At 42.7% G+C, this 23,104-nt stretch overlaps 2 protein-coding genes across 12 annotated transcripts in view; one reads left to right on the forward strand and one right to left on the reverse strand.

The window, feature by feature from the left end:
* PURG (purine rich element binding protein G) overlaps positions 1 to 9,778 on the reverse strand; it is a 31,002-nt gene extending 21,224 nt beyond the window's left edge. For 5 of the 8 annotated variants that reach the window (XR_010884318.1, XR_010884315.1, XR_010884317.1 and 2 more), the window contains exons 1-3: positions 9,702 to 9,778; positions 7,592 to 8,416; positions 1,660 to 1,785 (exon numbers count right to left, since the gene is read on the reverse strand). Coding sequence is in view for 3 of the 8 variants with exons in the window: in XM_067297362.1 (XP_067153463.1) it covers positions 7,393 to 8,403 (1,011 nt within the window). In the remaining 5 variants the exon portion in view is untranslated. Of the gene's footprint in view, positions 1 to 1,094; positions 1,786 to 7,087; positions 8,417 to 9,701 lie in introns of those variants that run through there. The other 3 variants (XM_067297364.1, XM_067297363.1, XM_067297362.1) reach the window with 3 other exon arrangements.
* A 289-nt stretch (positions 9,779 to 10,067) lies between these two features.
* WRN (WRN RecQ like helicase) overlaps positions 10,068 to 23,104 on the forward strand; it is a 49,366-nt gene continuing 36,329 nt past the window's right edge. For 2 of the 4 annotated variants that reach the window (XM_067297368.1, XM_067297366.1), the window contains exons 1-6: positions 11,799 to 11,918; positions 14,147 to 14,262; positions 15,198 to 15,343; positions 18,091 to 18,239; positions 20,562 to 20,711; positions 22,698 to 22,770. In XM_067297368.1, coding sequence (XP_067153469.1) covers positions 11,823 to 11,918; positions 14,147 to 14,262; positions 15,198 to 15,343; positions 18,091 to 18,239; positions 20,562 to 20,711; positions 22,698 to 22,770 — 730 coding nt within the window. In that variant the 5' untranslated portion in view covers positions 11,799 to 11,822. Of the gene's footprint in view, positions 10,099 to 10,459; positions 10,504 to 11,795; positions 11,919 to 14,146; positions 14,263 to 15,197; positions 15,344 to 18,090; positions 18,240 to 20,561; positions 20,712 to 22,697; positions 22,771 to 23,104 lie in introns of those variants that run through there. The other 2 variants (XM_067297365.1, XM_013955157.2) reach the window with 2 other exon arrangements.

Consider the following 23,104-nt stretch of genomic DNA (forward strand, 5'->3'; position numbering starts at 1 on the left):
TTTAAAGTGGCTACTTTCTAAAGAGTTAGCAATTCCCGTTTACCACTTTAAGCATTTAGAGGTAGCCTGTCAAAGAGGAAGGGGAATCAGAGTGTCATTAATGACAGTTTTATTGGAGTGGTGCCCAGGCACCCCAGTGGGTGCCCCAGGCCAGGACCTCTGCATACAACACAAACACAAAACACATACAACAAGCAGGAAAAGGTCAGAAAAGAAATCCAGCGTGTAAAGGTCCAGAATTTAACATAAATAAAAGTCCCATGAGGCTTGGGGTTTATGTTTAAAATGATGCCTCAGCACGTGGAAGGAACAATCCAATTGCATTAATCGCAGAAATGCCAAAATGATATCAAAGTGCTAAAACCTGACATTTTTGGAAAATCAATTTTTAATCAATGCCATCTATGACTTTCACTTATGTAAAAAAAAAAAAAAAGGTAATATTTCTCTATGGAAGAACACAAATATGGTGTGTAGCCAGAGAAGAAAGTACTTTCGTTATTATTAGAAGCTGTGGCTGATGAGCTTCTCCAGCCAGGCATGGAAGAACTTTGCTGGGCCTGTGAAACAGATGTGTCGCTTGGACTGCGAATTGCTCAAAGAGTCAGAAGGAAAACCTGCCCCACTGAAATCCGGCCAAACAACTGCTTTTGGTATGCTTTTAAGCATCACAAAGAAAAGCTACCTTACAATTTGTTCATCTGCCATATTTCATCAGCTGGAATTTTACTGAAAACACACCATTTTGGCTACACTACTGTTCATGTTTTGTGTTGCATGCCACTACTGCTATGTTCAATTTACGTGCAAACCATTCAAGTTACCTATACCTATCATGGAACAGATTGTTCTCTGGGGAGTTTTTGAATTTGGATTTAATAAATCTTGTTGCCTTTATGGTGATACAGGTGGGGAACCGAACATGGGTGTGACAAAATATTAGGAAGAACAATTCTATTACAATGACAGCTGCTAGCACCAAAATGACTTTCCAAAAGTTTGTGTCAGCCTATTGAAGCTTCTGCACACTTTGAAGAGATATAGTGATAAAAGATCTGGCTTTAACTTTTTCAAAATGCCTGAGTCCAGAAGCACCTTGTTCCCTGGCGGGGGCTTTTTCCTGTGATCGCTACAGAATTCAACTGTTTTTAGGCAAGACAGTTACTATAAAGAACGTCGGCAGCTATGATTTCATAGCACCAACAGATTAAGAGATAACAAACTACAAGCACTTAGGATGTAGAGGGAAACAAAGAAAGTTCACAAAACCCTTGTTTCACGACCATAAAGAACAAAAAAGTGTAGGAGAGAAATCTTATGTTTCTCCAGATACTCAGACTTGTTTGTTTTTGTTTTTGCAACTACGCAAAGAAATTTTAATGACTCCAGACAAAAACAAAAGAACAATGCAGTCAACCAAAGAGACTACTACAGATAGCATTAATAATATAAATAACATACAGTCATTGCTAAATAGAGAATATGCCCTATAGGCATACCTATGGAAAAGCAACTGAGAAATAACTTGTGGATACTGTGGCATCCACTCGTATAAGGACACTGGCTTAAATCTGTTGCCAAAGTGCCCATCCAGCAGGATGAGGCCTAAGGTCTGAGCCTACAGAGGAATTATAGAAATGTTTCAGGCTCGCACATTACCTTGGGGGAAATCTCAGATGGGACAGGGCGCGCAAGACGTGTCTGAGCTTCCTAATGTCAGACAGCTCCTACTTGGAAATCTCAGGGAACGGCCACATTCTCTTTTTTCTCCCACATGCACAAAACCTATGGGGAGAAAAAAAAGACAGCATATCTGGGAAAATTTGGATGTAAAGCAGCGCGAGATACATCGGACTGGCTTTGCACTGCAGTGCAAGTGCTCGTGTTGCTAGGATTAACTCCAATAATATTATTTATTTCAGCAAAGGCTGTTGGACTACAATGTCACTTGCGTTTGCAAATGTGAATATGTTTGTCCAGGTATTGGACATATTCATTATTACATACACATCCACACAAACTGCTAAATCCTTAGCTGTGTTATTGTGATCTTTCCAAGATTTCTGCTGAATTCATCCATGAAGAGGACTAAAATGGAAGTAGTTTATGATATGTTATGATATGTTAAGTATAATCCATATTTTCACACTTATTTAGATAACTAAGGGAATGGAGTGGCAGGAGGGGAAAGGTGAATTTTAAATACCACAACAAATAAGTAATTAAAAATAAAGGCCATTTTAATTTTGGAGGAAACAGCATAGAAAATTAAATGGAAGGTATACTTTTCTTTAAGAATTATTGTATAAATTGTACATACATATGTATGGTACGAACAGCAAAAAGGTATGAATGCAATGGAGCTAAAACCTGCTTATTACTTCATTTTCCAGAAGGTACAAGATCTCCACAATAAAAACACACAATAATAAACCCTTTTCTGCTATAAAAATTACTACACTTTTGCATAAAAGGGCTGTAAGTCCACTGAGCAGTAGGCTTCCTAACCACTACCAGCTCTCTGTCTCATGAGTTTAGGTCACTCGAATAGGCCACGGGAGAAAAATGATGCAATCATCAGACTAAGATGTCTGTAGCAGAAAAAAAGCATGCCAACACTGATTTTGGTAATTGCTTGGTTCTTTGCATAAAGGCCAGTTTTTTAACACTAACGGCACGTTTGGGATTTTATGAACATTGTACTAAAGGTTTGCAGAGTTAGCAGATTTTAAAATGTGGCCTGCAGTACATGCAGCTGTCAGTTAAGTACAGCCCTTGGTTCAACCGAACGCCTCAAAGTATGTGATTTTCCTTTTTTCAGCTATTTTTTCCCTTGCACCTTCACTGAAAGCCAGATGAAAGCACTCAAAAGCAGAAATCTTAAAAGGGCCATGATAAACACCATGCGAACAGCTCTCAGTGAAATAACACGTTTATCCAAACTCGTAGTAGGAGAAACTGCCTTTTACGCCCCATCTTTAGACTGTGTTCTTTAGATAAATAGATTATTTCGCTACGAGCTAATACAAGGTACAATATACACACGTAAATATATTAATGCCTATATGTAAATATGAATTTTTATATATTGAATACATATAAAACGTTTATGACAAAGAGCATATTACCAATACCACCGCAGCTTCTTTCTAGGTAAAGTACACCGCACGCATCAAGGAAACATATCCGAAATACGCATCCAGGCTATGAGTCAGTGTTTTTACCTTTCACTGCTTGAGAACAAGCCTCTCTCCGGCATGAGAGCAAGGCTGGGGCTTCAGCAGGGCCCGGGCTGGACATCTCTGCAAGGTCTTGTCACCTTTTTTTGCATTTTGTCAAGTGGGACAGTCTATGTGGTCACCGGTTTTGGGACCTCCTGTGGGCGAGCCTTGCCGCACCAGTGCGGAAAGCTTTCTGACTCTTCCCGAGTGCTCTCCTGTAATAGTACTTTAACGAGAAAGCAAGCTCATGCTAAAGGGGCTGGAGTCAACACCGACTGTCGCCTTGCAACACAGGAGAAGCCCACACAGTCCCTTGCACCTGGAATAAACTTCCCAGGGCCTGCGAGAGTTTCAGTGCCAATGGCAGAGAAAGCCAAGTAGCACAGAGCGACTGAACTCAGCTTTGTCAAGATCACAGGTAAAAAGCATATGCTTAAATCTCAACATAAACATTCAAGCCTGATGCACAGAATTCCTGAGGATCCACCACAACAGCGAAGGCTGTCCAGAGCTGTGGATGCTCAGCAGCTCTGAAAGTTCAAAATAAAAAACAGATTCTTGGTGATTTGGTCGGATTTTAATACAGTGCCTGTCTTTCTCTAACGTATGAATGGAACTGGATCAAGCAACAATAGATCTCTAACAGACATGTGCATGCAGGAGACGACTTCTTTCTTAGAGTACGTTACCGAAGCACTCCCTACCAGACCACTAGCAGAAATGTGCTCCTATTATTTACACAATATAAAGTGCATTATGATTTAATTATTGGACTGACAGACTTTCGGCCTGGACCATACAATTTTGCAACAGAGGTAAGGGCTTAAATATGAAATTCTCTCATGAGAAAAAGAGGTTCAGACTGGCGCTCTTCACCCTGTCCTCCTAGAATTGTTTTTGGCCGCTCTTTCTAGTGCAAATAAGCTTGTGTTTTCTCAAGTTTAAGGGACATGGCAGTTTTAGGGCAGAAAGAATGAAAATTTAAAATGCATTAAGAATTCAGCATTCCTAAGCATCGCACTGGGCCCTTTTGCGCACAAGCAGCGTACATTATTGCTGCCCTCAAAAGCTGAAAACGCACTGCCAAAAATAATGAGGAACCCGTTTCCAAATCTAACCATTATAATCTTGCATTGCTACATTTTGAGTTAGTCTGTTATTATCCTCAAATGACAACATTTGCAAACATCAGTGCTTTACATTTCTGTGGAAACCCGTTCACTTGCAGTTTACCCATTGGTAGTCGGCTATTAACTTGAAGATCTTGATCCAGTTTCAGATACTAAGGTGCAACCCACTTGGGGAGAGTAAATGCATTAGTTAATCCTACAGAGTACCTGCGGACCAGAATTGAGCTCCACCCAGTAGCCAGTAGATGCTGATTTCCTGGGCCATATTTACAATAACCTAATGCAATTAGAAGGCCAATCAATGAACACAGGAAAAGGATTTTTTTTAAATGGTTTAAGCAGATGCTGATCTCAGTTTAACTAAGATGCAACCAGACTGCATTTAGTTACCCATTAGTCAAAATGGCAAGCGGATAGCAATAACAAAAGCCATTTTGCATCTCTTTTTTTTTAATCTGTGAAGAAAAGATACCTTTTTAATCACCTTGCATGTAGCAAACATTTTCTTCACTAACTTTAAAGGAACACATGGAATGTATGATCACTCACAACATACGCGTAACTTAGGCAAATTCTAACATAGGAGCTTTTACTATTCATTGAGGCAAACATTTAGTTTTGACTGGAAGATGTCAAGTTTATAGGGGAGGAATGCTACACAGGAACATGAAAGGGAAAGCACATGTAAAAAGTTTGTACATTCATAGCTCCTGTTGGTTGGAATCTCTGCTAAGTTACTCTTTGCTCCAGGCACTGTTATGGGCAGCAACAGTCAGCGATACACCAACTTATGCATCAACGAATCATTCGCTAAACTCTGGTTTCATACCAACAATATGATACAAATTTATTTTAATGTTATTTTTGACTTGCTAAAAACATTGGGACTGAAGCCCTAAAAGCCAAAATGAACCAGGACCCATATAACCTCCAGCTGATCCATCACGGTCCACTAGCAGTTCAAGTGGTGGAATGACAAACCTTTGATACCATTTAAAAAGTACCTGAAAGAACAATCTACGCGTAAACGGATGGTAGTTTTGACATTAAGCCAAATCCTTGTTTGCGGTAACTGCTGTATGTGGTTTTACATAATGGGGATATCACCTAAAACAGTGAAATTAACTTTCTTACTTCCTGTCACAACCGTAACATTTTCCTAAAGGTTCTTTGGTGACTTTGGTGCAAGCTTATATTTTTTTTTTCTTTTTTTTTTTTGTTAAAACAAATTGACTACTTTTAGAATCCTAACTTAAGTCCAGATTATTCTCTTAGTTCCCACCCCCGCATACCCAACCTTTCCTGTTATGGTTAATGACGTAACAGAGAATAGCATTTGGATTTCACGTGGCCATGCAGTGTACAGGTGGGTTCAAACTAAGAGTGAAGAATGGTTTGGTTTCAGGTAAATTTGTTTCTAAACAGATTAGAAAGAACATGTAATGGTTGGATCAGAAAACAGCTGGTCCACATGCACACGAGGCCACTCTGTAAAAAACAATTCACATAGTTATAAATATCTGATTCGATACAGTAATGCATACTTAAAAAAAACATCTTAAAAGTAGGCAACACGTTACTTAAAGTATCTGGAGCTCAGTCATACTCCCATTGATTTCAGAAGGAGAACTGATCCCCCAATGGCCAAGAAAGTCCCTTAAATGATACATATTTATCTGTGGAGAAATGCCAAAGAATTCTGAAAAACCTTCTTCAAGCCTCCATTTTCCCTCCGGGCAGAGGATTTATATTGCAAGAGGGGATACCTGTGAAACTGATGTTACAGAGACTGACAGTCTTCAGTGGGACTTTGCAGACCTACTAGTAGGCAGTCAGGTATCAGCTCCTTGATTATAGCCTCAGCTTTGACAGGGTGGGAAGGAGGCGATGGTAGGACACATGGATATTACCTTGTAATAACAACATCTGTAAAATCAACATGACAGAAAACCTGACGCAGCTTTAACCATGGCATTGAAAATGTATTCCAGATAAATATGATCGAGATGCATTTTTATGCAAATCAAATGGTGCACCAAACCCCCCAAAAGGTCTTTCTCACAGAACGAGGAGAAAAATGCCCAGATGCTTTCCTCACACTTTTAACATCACAACTGCATTAATCTCCCATTTGGGAGAGAACCCTGGAATCTCAATAACAGCAATCATTCAACACCTGCTTCACAGCTGCTTGCTGGAACCCATAACAGCCCTACTATAAAAATATCTTTTGAAATTTTGAGAAATGCATTAAAAAAAATCAGCCTCGCAAGGGCAGAACACGTAGATGAAGAATGGATTATTATTCATTGCCATTAATTCGGAAGGTTTAGAACTCAAGCACAGCTTCACAATCCTGGGATACTCAGGTTATTTTGGTCAGCATAAAACCGCAAAATTAAATAACAAGTCTTCCACCCTTTACCAGTGCATTATAAAGGTCTGACCAGTTATCAAGATTTTACCCATACAGAATATTGTTTCAAACTCAGTAACCAGCAGATACCAATTTCAAAACATCTACCTCTCCTCATACATGTATGAGCAGTTAGTATGAAGTTGACTGTTTTAGTAAATGCGCTATGGCTAAGCTTCCCAGCCTTTTGACTGAGCACAGACAGAATTCATTTCCAGAAAATCTGTCATAAGCAGAAACCACTACATTTCAGCATGAGATTTTTTGTATCATGTTGAAGTGCAACACAAGCCTTATCTAGACTATTTAAAGGTCAGAATGTCAATTTTTTTTTTGTGCTGATATGCATACTTCCATAGTCTTCCACACTTGAAGCAGCTGACTCATACAGACTTGGGAGGTTGGTATTTCATAAGAAATACAGAGATGTTTTGAGTGTAATTTAACTTGATAACCAGACTCCTGCAACATTATGTACTGGAGCTAGTAATAACTACCCAAAAAGGATTTTTTTTACAAAAAAAAGGGGCAACTTCAAATTACTTTAGATCAGTTCCTCACACCAATTTCTGCTTTTTTTTCCCTTTTTTTTCTAAATTTTGCCAGACAGCCAGTTCAATGTACTCTATTCGAGACCCTCTTGCTCTTCACCACTGTCCCCTCTGACATCCATTCTTTTTTCTTTATGGCTGTTGTAAATCCTCCTCATCTCTTCTTCATACTTGATAAAATTCTCCCCAAACCTTGTCCATGCTTTATACGGAACAGTGATGGTGTTACGGTACGGTGGCCTCACCTCACTTACCTTCAGAAAAATGCCATACCTGTTGGATCCCACATCAAAGTAGAACCGCTTGTTGTCCACTCGGAAGGAGGTGCCCTCGGGGAGCTCTGGGGGCTCATCGCCTCCACCTCGTCGGTCCTCTATGTCCCCCTCGCCATACTCTTCAATCAGCTGGACCAAAGCATCCCTGAACTCGATCATCCCTTGCGCTGGAAGGACGATAGTCTGTTCCTGCCCCAAACTGTGGCCAAAGTAGCCGATCATGCCAGGTCCTCGACTCATGGTTTGCCTAATGCGTAAGAAGCGCCCCCGCTGATTCTCCTTCAGATCCAGGTAATACTTCCTGTTGTCCCGCTCAATGTACTCCGTCTTGAGAACACTGTGCAGGTGCTCCTCAGAGCCCACTGACACCGGAGGCGAAGGAGGAGTGTGCTGCTGCCGCCGTCTCGGGTGCTGCTCTTTGCCATTGCTGTGCTCCTGCCGGTGGCCATGGCTGCCCTTTAGGCCCAGGTGGGCATAGTGCTCGATGAAATCCCCCAGACAGTCCTTCAGCTCAGCAGCCACGGACAAAGAGAGTGTCAGCTTGCTTTTCCTGATGTTGTCTTGCCGGCCTCTTCCAATCCAGACCTCCGCTATCTTCAGGAAGCGGCCTCGGGAGCTCTGTTTCACATCCAGATAAAATCGCTTTTTCTGGATGTCTACCCTCTTGGAGGCCAGCTCCTGGATCTCCATGCAGCCCCCCTGAGAGGAGGACGGGTAGTGGTACTGCTGCTGAGACTGGGAATAAATGCTCCTGTGCAGGCCTGAGCCTCCCAGGTTCCTTCCTCCTCCTCCTCCTCTCCCTCTTTCCATCTTTACCAATCAGCTGGAAATAATACATAACAGAGACACGGATGACAACATCAGCACCGGGGGCCTGCTCAGTGTCTCGGCGGTGGTGGCTCCACGCGGTGTAGCTCTCCCTGCAAAGACGCCGGCATCCCTGCTTCCTGCCACGACACACAGCATCGCAGCGCAGGGATGCCAGGCTGTCCCTGCTCTGGCTCCCACTGTCCCCGGCAGTCCCTGCTCACTGTCCCACGTACTGACGCCCTCCCACAAGCTGGAGCCCTGATGCGAGCAGGCCTTGCCCTCTCCCTCAGCAGCAGCTTCTGGCGCCTGCCGCGAACTTTTTCCAGCACGGCGGCCGGCAGAGACCGCAACTGCTGCCCTGGCATCCCCCTCAGGTCCCAGTGCTCCGACTCTGCCTCCCAGCGACCTCCCAGCCTCAATGCTGCAAGCCGTGAACAATCCCCTGGGGCTTCTGCCTGCCAGGCCTCTCCCCTGTGCCCCAGCCTCATGCCACAGGCCCCGGCGACCCTCTCCTGCCCAGCACCCCTTGCTGCTCCCATCCAGCACCCCTCCCCATGCCCCCCGTGCATTGCACCGCGGCCTTCTCCCTCTGGTACTCCCCCCAGCCCCATCCCCTCTGGCACTAGGGACCTGTCCAGTGGTCCCCGTCTCTGCACCCTCCCGTGCCCTCTACTGGCACCACGACCCCTGGCTCTGTGCTCACTGCTACAGGGGCCCTCTCTAGGGCATTGGATTCCCTCTCCACGACCCATCTGTGTCCTTCCTGAGGTGCTGCTCCCCAGCGCTGTCCCCCAGGCCCCTCCAGCATTGCTCCCCTATCTCCATCACTGCACCTCCTTCTCCAGTGCCCTCCCACACTGCACTCGCTGCCCCCTGTGCCCCTGTGGTGCCCCCCAGCACTGCACCTCCTGCTCCTCTACCTCCATCACTGCACTCCCTGCCCCCACAGTGCCCCCAGCACTGCAGCCCCTGGTCCCAGTGTCCCCAGCACTGCAGCCCCATCCTCCAGCACTGCCCTACTGCCTCCCACCACTGCACCCCCTGCCCCCACTGCACTCCAGCTCTGCAAGCCCTGTCCCCCAGCAGAGCACACCCTGACCTCACTACCCCCGACACTGTCCCACTGCAACCCCTGTCCCCCCACCCCCCAGCACTGCACCCTGCTGCCCCCACTGCTCCCCAGCAGTGCCCCACTGCCCCCCAGTACTACCCGTCTGCCTCCCTGCTCCCCAGCACTGCCCCCTGCCCAAAGGCCCCCCCACCTCTGCGCCCCCCGCCTCCCCGGGGCGGTCACTCACCCCACAGCGCCCATCGCCGCCACTGCCCTTCAGCCGCCGCCGCCGCCCGCCGCCGGCAGCCCCGCCGCCCGCCGCCGCGCAAAGCCCCGGGCAGGCGCACCCCCCCGCCCGGCCGAGGACGGCGGCGGCGGCAGCGCGGTGAGCGCCGCCGGCTCGCCGGAGGGTGCGCGGCCCGCCCGGCCCCGGGACTACACTGCCCACAATGCCCCGCGGCCAAAGGGCCACCGCCCCGCCGCGCATGCGCGTCACCTCGGGTAACCTCCCGCTGCCGCGACTCGACGAGACAGGCCGGCCAGTGAGAAGGGGGGGGTGAGGGGCGGGCTTCCTCGGTGACGCATTAAGCGCGCACCTTGACGCTTAGCGTGTGCGCCCCAGGAAGTGCGGGGCTCCGTGCGCGGTGAGTAGTGACGGTGGCTGATGTTTATGGAGAGTGTTCCGGGAGCTGGGGGTGGGTGCCCGGCGGGCGGTGGGTGTGGGGCGGCCTGCTCCGGCTCGCTCTTCCTGGCCACTCTCGTTTCCAGCGGTTGCAGCTCCCAGGAGCAGACGGGCTCGAGCTGAGGCGTCCTGCAGGGAGTTACGTTGTGGCTGCGCGACTACGGCACTGCCCTATGGGGTTATCTCTGAGGCGCTGCCCGGCTCTGCTGCTGCCCAGGCGGACAGGTCTGCCTCGTCTAGGTTATCAGCCCGAAATCAAAAGAGATTCTGCAGTGCTGGAGATCCCTAGTAGCACGGCTTGCCCAGGGTTCCCGCTCTCCTCTTGGCAAGAAAGCGCAGCTGCGGAGTCCAACGGGTAGACGAGAAAGTGAGGAGCCTCTAGGGGGCAGCTGGGAAACCAAGGGGCAAAATCTTACTGTTTGTCACCCATTATAGTTGTGAACATGTAATGTTCGGGTGCCAGAAGCGGGGGATTTTGTTGAGATAAGGGCAGTCAAGCTTTTGGGGTGAAGTTTGTATCTACAAGGTAAGTGTGCACTCTTCCAGTATGGTGTTGTTACCAGGGCAGTAATAGCCTGATTTTGTTGCTAAACTGTGCTGGCCACATGGGAGACTAGCGGGGGGAAGCAGAGTGAGTGACTGGTCGTCTGTAGAAACCATTTTATCCCCTCTCCCAGAGGGTTTCCAAATCACGTTTGAATCAGTCCAGGGAGTCGTCTCTCCTGTCCGATTCCTCTGACTTGACTTGCTCACAGTTAATAAGTCCTGTTCCACTTCCCTGAAAGACCACCTCAGCAAGCAGTGCTGTCAGGGCTGGAACTTCACTGCAGTTTGGGATAGCATGCAGCCTCAGTTTAAATCTCTCCCAATTCCCCCTTGGAAAGCCCTCCTGTTCCAGGGGATGCTCCCCATTCTCTGAAACCCTGGGAATAGGCTGCCTCCACCTGGTGATTTCCTTTTGCTTACGTCTGAGCATGGCCAATTTTTAAGTGACCTCAGCCACTGTCTGCTTACTCGCCCTGAACTGGAGAGATTGGCAGCCTGCTCCTTGTTTGGCTCTAGGTGGCCCTAGCAATTCTGTATGGGTTTTTTTTGCCTTCTTGATGTGCTTGCAGCTCTGAGGTCGTGTGTGGGGTGTGCAGCCCTTGGGAAACATATTTGTGTGAGTCTTCCCCTTCCTGTTCTGAATCTGTATTCCTTTGGCGTCCTTCACTGGTCAGTGAACCCAACTGATGATGCTTTTAAGCTAGTTATAGGTTCCTATGCTGTTCACGAAAGGCTGCAAATATATTTACTCCAAGGTATGTTAACCTAATTATCAATGGCTGTGTTGACCAGAGATGGCAGTAGGTATACTCTTACATCTGAATCAGTGTTCTGCATAAAACCAAAGTGAATCTTCTTTCTCCCAGAAGGGCTTTCAAAGACTTTTCTCTCTTTGTTTTAATTTGTTTTATTCTTCTATACCTCTTTATTATGTAAAGTGCTTCCACATTTTAGTGCAGGTAGCTCTGTAGATCTCCTTTCTTGTGCACAGAGTGTTTAAGTTCAGGGTGGTGGTCTTGGATGATTTTTTTTTTTCTGGTCTAAAAATGGAAAAAGTCATAATAACTTGTCTCAGTACAAACTACTGACTCTTCTAATACTTTTCTTTGAAAGAGAACAAAGAAACAGACATGTGAGAAAATGAATGAAAGGGATTTGCTAACTACTACTCTGCAGAATAAATATCCTCAGTGGATGCTTGCGCAGAACCAAGAGGGAATTCTGGGTGACAAAAAGGTATGCTGTCACATTGGGGAAAATATAGCTTCTTTTAGGCAGCACGATAAAACAATGTTGGCCTGTACATATTTAGTTAGACCTGTGCTTCTGATTTCTGTTGTTTTGTCCTATGAACTGTAATTAGGCACTTTTGAACAGTTTATTTCTGTTTTAATTAGCTTGTTTAACTAAAAGAAAAATATCAACCCAGGGATGTTCCTCTTGCTCCTTTAGAAAGGTGCTACTCTTACTAAGGTTCAAGATTGCCAGAAAGTACTAAGTATAACAGAGCTCTTAGTGCATTGCCCACTCAATATTTTCATCCATACATCACTAAAGATTGGGTATTTTTCATCTATGTAATTTGGGAGCTCAAAATTCAATGAAAATTATAGTCTGACAGAGGAGTTTATCCTGGTAAGGCATTTTGAAATTCTGCAAATGAAGAAAATCAGAATTTCAGAAGGCTTTGTTGGCTGGAAGTATTGGAAGAATAAACTGGTCTTCAGTATTCTGTCTAAATTTCTGGTGTTAGCAGTTAATGTGTTTCTAGATGTATTTTTTTTCTGCATAAATGAGCAGTTTAAGTATAAAACTTTCCATTAAAAAAAAAAAAAGCTGTAAGATCTGAAAGAACATTAACAATCAGAAGGCTAATTAAAGAAAGAAAAGCAGAAGATTCTCTTCAGTAGTTTTCCTCTACAAAGTGGGAAGAAAGAGTTAGTAACATGGAGATTAAAAAAGAAGTCAGCTGAAAACAACATGACTTCCACTCGCTCTGGCACAACCTGTGTACTGTAGCATGTTGCCTAAAAAATTATTTGCAGAGGGTTTTGATGAACTCTCCTTCATTAACCAGAGGAAATGATTCTTTGAGTAAACAGGAAACTGTCAGCATCTTTGCTTGTGGTTTCGAAATCTCCCTCTTCCAGGCTGTTTATCACTTCTGAAACTGTGTTAATAAACTGTTTAATGTAAGGGAGATGCTTTTGGTTGACAGGCTTTTTCTGTTCCTTAAAAGAGTACGATAAGTGTCATATATTAAGATTTATTGCTGTCATCATAGCTTACTTGCATATTTGTTACCAACCTGAATGTTCTGCATGCAGGTGAATATTTCCAGATATTTTGCAGTTGGAGTAAGTTCCTGAGTCAACTATGTTGGATAATTAGGCTTCTGGGAAAAAACAGCACTGACTGGAAAGTTCAATTTCACCTTCTCTTGTATGCTTAAGCTTTAAAACTATAAACCAGAATTCAGTTGATGGAGAATATCAGTCCATTTGAATACTGCATGTGGTTTTAAATCTGTGGATTTTACTTAGTGCATGACAGACTTCACAAAGATCTAGCTGGCAGTGTTAAGTATATAGTGAAATGGACTGGCAGAAGCACAGGACCAAGGAAGTAGATAACTGAGCTGTGGCATACCCTGTGGTGCCTTTGCTTGTAGCCCTATCCTTTGCAACTGCAGCTTACCCACAGACATTGTAGCTCTTTGCTTCTTCTGCATTCTCTTCTTCAAGTATCGTTGAGCTGCCCTTGGCTTACTTCTGTGCATTGCACACAAAATGTGGTGTAAAAAGAACATTAATGAAGTTGCAGAGCTGAGTACCCAGGAGATGGCAAATGACTTGATTGAGAATTACCTCAATTCTATTCTCGCAGAGCGATGCAGTTTATTTTGGAGATCCTCAGACATGTGAGCTACTGCTTTCAGTTGAATTTGTCCTGCAAATGGAGGTGCTTCAGGCTTATAATCTGACCAAATTTGAATGAATTTCACAATGACCTTCAAAGGCCACTCCTTGTCAAATTTCTGAGGTGGGGAGGTGCTGCAGCATTTGAAATAGCACTGAGGGTTTTTAACAACACCAAAACTGCGCTTTTTTCCTATGCTTGTTTTTTAAAATGAGTTGAATCCATTTGGCTGGATAATCCAAAAAAGGTAAATTGAGGTGCAAATTCAGTCTGCCTACTTTCAGTCCAAGTATTTGGAGTTTAGCAAAGAAATCAAGGAGTGAACCCAAAGTTTCTGATAGGGAGTATTAGCCAATTATTAGTTGACAGTGGTACTAGCCCTGCATACAGAGTGTGGTTTCGCAACAAGGTTTTGGTAACGATGAGTCTCAGACTTGTTGGGATACAGCTTTGGGATAGTATTTAATGGTTGTAGTGCTGATGCATCTCTGTAGCAAGGGTATGTGTGGCCTGAAACAGACCCTCTTCCAAATGTTGTTCGACAGAAGTCTAACATTCACAGGAGTGTTCTGGAGGATGAGCTGCCATTCCTAGAGTTCTGTGGCTCCGTCGTTTACAGCTACGATGCCAGTGACTGTTCCCTTCTCTCTGAAGATATCAGGTAATAGCTCTTTCTCTGTTTCTTTGGAGTGTGTTTTTCCACTCTGAAAAGGACTTGGCTCTTCTCTGTCTGCTTCTCCTTGCTGGTTGTGCATTTTGTGTACCCAGAGGTCAACCAGAGAAAACAAAATAGCCAGTATGACCAGAGGTTATGTGTGGCAAAGCACAGTGGTTGCAAGCACAAAGGGAAGCTATTGCTCATGACAACCAATTATCCCTGTGAGGGATATCCCTGACTCATCCACAGTGAATGAAATTTTCAAAATATGTCTTTGTGCTGTACGATTGTAGTTTTGCATTTGGATTTTTCCTGGGAGATACCGTGGTTGAACCCTGCACTCACTTTAAATGGAATTGTGCAGTACAAGCTCTGATGCAGATTTGTCTTACATGGTAGAAATAGTTCCATGATTTTCAGTGACTTAACTAGGAAATACGAACTGTATTAAATCAAGAGCACATGTGGATTCATAAGACTGGGGACTGTATGTTTGAAGAAATCCTAATTCATGATGCAAATTTTTTTTTTCTCTTTTTGGATAGCACAACTCATCTTTCTGGGAAAATTATTCAATTCTGAAATTTTCAGTGCAGTAGGCTAAAAAAGAGCAAACTTTCAAGGAAAAATAAACTATTCCTTCTCCTTTTGTGTCTGGTTATTTCATGAGGCCTACCATCTGCATGCAATAGTATCTGTCAGAGATCAAGCTGTTTCGAAAGGTTTTGTGTAGCTTTTTGAAGAAGTAGGAATTCCACCTGCTGTACGAGGTTATATGCTGAAAACTGTCATAAAGTTGTTTCTGTGACCCATACATGTGAAAGGAAGAATGTACTGGCTGCAATTCTCGCAGACATCTTTGTATGATGACTTAAGTCTGATATTTTAAGTACTGATGGAAGGACAGTTAAACGTGAAGAATGTCAATCTCTTTGCAGGGGGAGTTTATCTGATGGGGCTGCTGTTGGATTTGATATTGAATGGCCACCATCATATACTAAAGGAAAAATGGCAAAAATAGCTGTAATCCAAATATGTGTAACTGAGGAAAAATGTTACTTGTTTCACATCTCTTCAATGTCAGGTACTGTACTTCCTCTATTCCTATCAGTCTGGGCATGAGTTACTTGCCACATTGCATGTTGTTTGATCTGAGCTTTGGCCTTGAGCAGTAACAAATATTTCAGGCTACCTTTGATGGGGGAAGGGGGGGAATTCATCTTCTCCCTCCTCTCACTTATAATACAGGAATTTATTCATGATGTCTTACCTATGTATGTCAGGAGATCATAGCTCAACTCCTGCACTGTATGCTAGCATACAGCTTTTTGGGTTCTGAACAGTAATTTCACTTGAGGTTTTTTTTGTTTGTTTGTTTGTTTGTTAATTGCATGTTCCTATGATGAGTTGTTGTCTTTTTGTGCCAAAATAAAGAGAAGCACAGCCATCTAAATTTAGGTTCACTGTTTAATTTGGCTTGAATAACAAAAACTGTCAAAAATGGCCATTGTGCTGTTTGTTCCTAATACCTGCATTTTGTGACGTTGGTTTTCACAAAGAACTCTGAATACCTGGTGTGATGTAGCCATGGGGAAGGTGGGGGGGTGCCCAACAGAGTCTGAACTCATTATGTATGTGAATAAAAGCTCCCAAATAGGAATGGGGGTAAGCCAATGCAATTTTATAACCTTTGGTTTGAATGTTAGATTAAAAGGATGCCTGTGAGATGTCTCTGATTTCCCTGGGGTGTGTATGCTGAGGTATAATAGTGATAGTTTAAATGGTGGCATTCAATCCTTTGTCATTTATAGCAAATGGAGTGGAAAACTTAATTGCTGGAGGCTATTCAATCTGGCAGGCAGAAAGGTATGAGTGCATAAAAGAGATTTGAGGAAAGGAAGCTAAGGAAAGAAGAGATACGATACGGCATCAACAAATAGACAAATAATTTCACGTTTAGAATAAAAAACATTTCTGCTCTTTGTATGTGAGCCGCTGCTAAGCGTGTTGTAGTGGAAGATGGTGTTTCTGCCTGGGTCATTTTCTAAAGCTTCCATTCATGGCAGTAGGAGATGCACTTTGAACTGACAGAGGTAGAAACCTTGTGCCGCGAACCACAGCCAATTTCTGGTTATTCAGAATGTTTGACTTACAGGACTGTTAATGTTGGCAGACCTAGTCAAATGGACAGGACTTACCATATTTTGTTGCAAAAATAAGAGCAGCATTAAATATATATATTTATTTAATGTGGTGAGTGTATATATAGTCCAACAACTTTTCTCTTCTACCTACAGAGAGACATATTTAATTTTTTTTTAGCAAAATTCTTTGTAATTTTCCATTTCTTAGTCACTGCTTTCCTTTAAAAAAAATTTTTTTTTTTTAAGTGGCCTGTTTCTCAGATTGTAGCCTCTCTGTAGTATTGAACTTGGACCTTTGTAGTTCATATAGTACTTTTTTCTTAAATGACATGGCAGAAATGGAGCAGTAGTGCTCCACTGGGAAGTTCCTATCTTGAAGATTTTCGTGATGACATTCTTAGATAGGTGAAAAGCCCTTGTTCAGGAAGTTAGTTGCATATGTTATATGCCTTAATTCAGCTCCTCCATATGTATCTCCTCTTCAGAAGGTCCTCCAGAGTCTGTTATGGTTGAGGCACTATGGCAGTGTCATACTTAAGAAGGTCTGCGTTTTGCAGCCACAGACTAACACAGTTTTATCTTTGGAATAGTGATTTTCTAACATTTGGGTTTGGACCTGCAACTTCACAGTCCACAGTACAGCTGATTCCCATTATAGTTCTGTAACTCTCTACAGAGTATCAGCAGAAGCCATAAAACCATGGAGATTATTCTTTAAAATAGGATCAGTGATGCATATGTCATTGCTGGTATATATAAGTGTTTATTACCTTAGTGAAAAGGTGAAACCTGAAGTCAAAACCAACCAAGACCCTAAGTGCTTTGTATTTGTGAAATATTGCATGTTTGTAGGTACTGGAATTACACTTGGGACTGATTCAGGGTATCCAACTGTGGGTTCCTGAAGAGATATGCTTAAATAAGAAGCTGTGAATTTTAAATGCTGATGAAATCGGGGGGGGGGGGGGGGAATAGCAGCTTTCATTTTGGTATCAAGTGCCTGTGGCTGTTTCTTCTTCTAGAAAACAAGATTTAAAAGCTGTGTGCTTTTATTTGGTCTTGAAAACTTCAAAATACCTTTTGATCTGGGATTGCCATGAGATCAATTTGGGCTGATTATTATTATTATCTTTTTGATTGACTTATCTGGGCTAGGTGGAGGATTTGGTTGCCTAATTGTGTGTTTTAAACGTACTGGTTTTGGACCAGCCCAAAGCTGGGGCATGCTAGCACTGAGTATGTACCACAAAGTCTGTTCTCCCGATGATTCCCCATACTTAACGGTATAAAGTGTTTCCACTGAACACAGAAGGGCAATAATTGGAAATGAATATCATGTGGAAAATAGTAAAACAATATTGCATTTGGTTTCATGTGCATCCAATTCTGTAGATTAAAATGTTTTTTGCCCTAGAGACATTGTCTTTTTGTCATCTGGTTTGATGATGAGTTAGACAAATGAAATAGAAGTCTAAAGAAGACTTTACTTGCTTTCAGACACAAAATGAATGTATTTTCAGTATTTCTTTCCTACTTGTCTGTATTGCAAGAGTTTCCCTCTTTACCAAAAAAAAAAAAAAAAACAGGCTTTCTCAAGTGGTCTTGTGCTAGGATTTTGTCATTTCCATTAGAATATCTGTTGTCTTTCAGTGTATAGTTTCTAAAGTTTGGGCTTAATCTATTTTAGGTTTTCCAAAAGGACTCAAAAGACTGCTCGAGGATGAAACAATTAAAAAGGTTGGCGTAGGAATTGAGGGAGATCAATGGAAGCTGATGAGCGACTTTGAAATCAGACTGAAGAGCTTTGTGGAGCTGGCTGACCTTGCTAATGAGAAAGTAAAACTTGAACCTTTTTGTTCTGGGAGGGCTACTTGTTACTGTGCTATGCAAAAGGAAGCTTCCTTTCCTTCATAGGAGTTCAATTCTGATAGCAAGCATGTTTGGTAGAATAATTCAGAGAAGTATTAAAAGCTATTGGGGGGAGGAGGGGAAGCTTGAGTTTCCGAAGAACTCTCAAGAAAGTCTGTGGAATTAAATACTTCATTACAGTGAGCCAGGTTTTTAACAGAGCTTTCCTCCCCCTCTCAGATCTGTTCACCTTTTTCATTTAGAAGGTACAGCATTTTTAACGTGACTGCAGATGTAATTCTTGTACTTTTTAGTGACACATTACTGCACTGTATCAAGTCAGGGTTCTAGTTTTAATGCTGTACCTTTCCCAGCAGTGGCTGAACCTTTAGAATTAGATGAAAGAGATGCTGCAGAGGCAGTGAACAGTTGATGCCTTCTGAAGGGAGTCCCCCTTTCTGCTACCACTTGCCTGGTGTGGGAAGTCTGGTCTTCCAACAAGTCCTCCATGCAGAGGTGTTAGATGATCTAGAGACATAGAAATGTCTTCCTTTCTGTGACTTCTAAGTTTGTGGTACGTCTTCTCATGTGGGGGAGGTTTCCATGGTCTGGCCATCTATTGTTTAGAAGCTGTATTACATTTTGCGTGTCCTGAATTTCAGTGTAGTTACATCTCTGTGCCTGTTTATTAGGGAAGAGGACATGAAGTTCATTACCTTCCAAATTATCCTTATTGTTCATATTTCTGTTGTGTCCCTCAAAGCTTTTCTGCCTTTTGTGTATGCAAAATTTTACCTGTACTCGGTCTCTCAGTAACCTCCCTTTTACTCTGTGTGAGTGAGTATGTGTGTGGGGGGGGGGTTGTTTGTTTGGTTTTGTTTTTTTCTGTGGATAGTAGTACCAGTCATATTTTCCTGGTAGAGAACAGATTTGTGCAGAGGAATAGTATTTCTCATACCTTCCTCTGTTACATGCTTCATGTATCATGTGTAATTAAACCACAGTGGAAGACAGACAGATGTGAGCCATCTTCACAATTAAGGGCAGTGCTCCTAAACTACCAAGCCACCTTGAGGTTTTAGTTTGCAGTGGACCGTGAGCTATAAAAATGAAATTTATTTACTCAAGTGGTAGAAGAAGCTTCCCTGTGCCCCACCCCCCCACTCCCCTGACCTGGGGTTCCCAGAATTCACCCCTCTCTCTCTTTTTTTTTTTTTTTTTTTTTTTGCCTCCAGTGTCCAAACCCAGGATTTTTTTTTTTAATGAAGATGAGCAATGTCATCGCTGATAGCAACTTTAAAGTCTTTTTGCTAAAGAGAGAACAGACTATCAATAAACTTAAAGTGAAGCTTGAGAAAACAAAGAATAGGATTATATATAATAGCAAAATGTGGGGGAATTGGGGAGGGATGGCCCTAAAATCAGCAGTTAGCAGGTTTTTGACAGTGGATTTTCGAGCGTGAACTTTTGATGCCACGCTGCTTCATTAGGCTTGGCAGATGTCCGTGTTTTGCAAATACTCTCAAGTTAGAATAGTGGAGGACCATGCTTGTAAGTCTCATATCCTTGGAGTCTGAAGGAAAGTTTCCCAAACTGGCTCTAAGAAAGCCAATTAGGACAACAGACTGTAGCAACTGTGAATGACACTTATGATTAAAAAGCAATGGAAAACAGCAGTGTAGTGGGGTGACTTCTAGAGTCTTCCAGTGAACTGTTCCACAGTGGACTGAATAACTGTTAGCATGGTATACAATTTCATGCTTTAAGCCTTGCACTTGGTTTCTCAAACATGCAAATGATGACAAAACAGTAATTGCAAACACTGATATTCCTATGTTTTTTATCAAATTCTTTGTTTTTGACATAGGTTTTTTTTTTAATTAAAAATGTAGATAATTGAAAAATGCTGGAGGAAGGAGAGTTTTATTTTTAAGTTTTGTCTCTTGCTTTTGTTTTATCTACCCTGAGAGTACATTGTACAGATGCTTCTTTTTTCTGGTTGTGTGACAATACCATCTCATTGTGCATGCGCTAATCTGGCCCTAATGTAGTCTTTCCAGCTTGGCAACATAGGGATGTCCTACAAGAATACAGTTTTAGGGCAGGAAAATAGAGATTTCTCCCTCTTTCTACCTCTTAATATGGTAAGAGCAGATTTAGGCCTGAAGAACAGTCACTCTGTTGAGGAACTAGTTTGTACTGACTAATGCAGAGCTCTGTGTCCCTAATGAATATGCTTTGCCACTTTTAACAATACATTTTGCTAAGCACAATTGCTTTCCTCTTTAAACAAGTCTTCTTTGTTTCCAGCTGAAGTGTAAGGAGATATGGAGTCTAAATGGTCTGGTAAAACACCTTTTTGGCAAGCAACTTCTGAAAGATAAGTCTGTCCGCTGTAGTAACTGGGAAGAGTTTCCATTGAATGAGAAGCAGAAAGTGTATGCAGCCACAGATGCTTATGTACGTACAAAGAGATCGCCATTCCTTCCTTATTTATAAATTCCTTTCCTAATGTGCTGTTTGCTGCTGTTTTATTGCCCTTCTGCTACAGAACATAGTGAACATATGAAGACTGTGGTCTGCCATGGGTACGGGATGTTTGAAAGTGGAAATGCCACCAAACAGGCTGCTGTCCAATCCCTTTTCTGCCTTAAATGGCATTGCAGACTGTGGTGTTAATCCAGAGCTGTCATAAGATCTTTGTTGAAGATGTTACCACTTGTACTTGATTCAATAATCTGTCTCGTTTGCTGAAATGACTTGAATAGGGTATTGTGTGGACATTTTAGGTATAAAATTGAACATAGCTTGGCAAAAAGAAATCCCATACCACAATAGCCCTGAGCCTATAATGAGGTCCTCTTTTCTTACTTACTTTCTTTCGAACCAGATATCCTGGGGATTCTGCTGTCTCTGAACTTGTCAAGTAACAGTTGGACGCTCCTCCAGCATACTTGTCAGTCCAAAGGGACAAACTAACTTAACACTGTCACCTCAGTGCATTTTAATGGAACAATGATGTGGAATTTATCTCTGTCTCTGTGCAATGAGCCTAAACTCTTGCAGAGTGACTGTCCTACATAGAAGTAATGCAGTTGACAAGTGTATTTTTTTAAGCTGTGTGTGTTTTTTTTTTTTTTTTTTTTTTTAATCACTTCTGGATAATGTTTCTTCAATTCTCTTGTCTGCAGACATTCACTGTAACTTGTTAGTGCTTTCAGGTGTGTTCTCCTAAGGGGTTGTTTGGTTGTCTTTTTTAAGCTTCCTACGAACCAAAATCCAGTCTGCTCAGCTCCTTTTAAGTATGATACATGAGATAAAATTAATAAGCATCTTCCAAGCAACATAACCTTTTCCAGTGGTTAACACAACAGAACCACAGTGTGCCTTACCAGGAAGTAATTATTACAGTTGCATATGAATTTTTGTAGCTCTGTAGAAGTCTCTGCTGTTTTCACAATTTTGGAAAGTGGTAAGTTTTCCCTCAGTTCTGTGCACTGTGAAGGGATTTACTAATGTGTAGCTGAGTGCTGTCTGCTTACTGGGAGAAAATTGTTCATTATGGAAGCCCTTGAATACCTCACTCTGTCTCCTTCCCCTCATGGTTTTATTTCTGTGATCAGATTAGATAGGCAACACTGCCCCACTTTTCCTTCTGTATTTTCTTCTGTGACTCTGAAAACATTACATATTTCTATTCTAGTTAAATGTTAAACTGTGGAGGGGTTAGCTCCTCTGAAGGTGCAGGACCCAAACCAGTGCAGAAAGGGGCTTCGTGTCCTCTGAAATGCCTGGTGCAACTGCTCTAGCTAGCTTTTCCCAGGCAATGCCTGCTTCTCACTACACTCTGCTCACCTGGCTTGCCTTTTGGAGCCTCGCAGGAAAGCACTGGGGAGTAACTTGTTTCTCCTTCCTCTTTAAGATGCTTTGATTAACATGCCTAGCCTAATTAGCACATTCTTGGCTTTAGGCTGCTTTCTCCTGTTAGAACTTGTTATTCATATCAAGGGAAATATTAAACGCATGGAATCTAATCTTGGTAGATTCATAAGTATTCTCTTGGAGCATTACATAAAATCCGAATGAGATGGAGCAGATGGTGAGATGGGGAATGGAGTACTTAGAGCTCTCTATTAGCAGCTAATTTTATAAGATAATGAAACTGGGATCTAGTCATAAGAATATCCACTGTGGTTTTGGCCTCAAGTCAGGACTTCAACTTTGTGAAACATTCTGTGAAATGTTGCATGGCTGTGATTGCTCTGCCTCAATGCTTTGTTATTTACAGTTGTATGACATGACCCAAGAACGCCTTATGTATGGTATTCATAAGGAATTCATGCTATGGCTTGCCGAACTAATTCTCGGCTTCTTTTTGTTAAGTCTTTAAAATGTGGTTTCTCCACGGAGTACCGGTCACTGAATTTTGTTTGCTTTCCTCTTCAGGCTGGCTTCATCATTTATCAAAAACTGAAAAATATGAATAGTGGTGACCAGAAAATGCTTCATTTAAGACGAGGTAAATTACACATTCAGGCATAAGGAATTTATTCAAAGTACAACTGAACATTCAGTTTTCCTCTTAAGCCCCCCCCCCCCCCCCCAAATCCTTGTGTCGGGATTGTGTCTGATTTATTGGAGATTAGAGACAGCTTCCAGAGAGAGCAGACAGTAAAGGCTGTTAGATGACCTGTGTTACCATACTGTGTAACTCTTTTCTAGAGTGAGGTGGGAATGCAGTCTTGGTGTGTTATTTTCCTGCTGTATGAGGAGATGGTAAGAATTCCTGCTCTCATTCCAGTTTGTTAATGGGATTGCTTCAGTGAGTTGGTATCAATTCAGCTGATCCAGGG

The sequence above is a fragment of the Apteryx mantelli genome, chromosome 5 (assembly GCF_036417845.1).
Source record: "Apteryx mantelli isolate bAptMan1 chromosome 5, bAptMan1.hap1, whole genome shotgun sequence".
Classification (NCBI taxonomy): Eukaryota; Metazoa; Chordata; class Aves; order Apterygiformes; family Apterygidae; genus Apteryx; species Apteryx mantelli.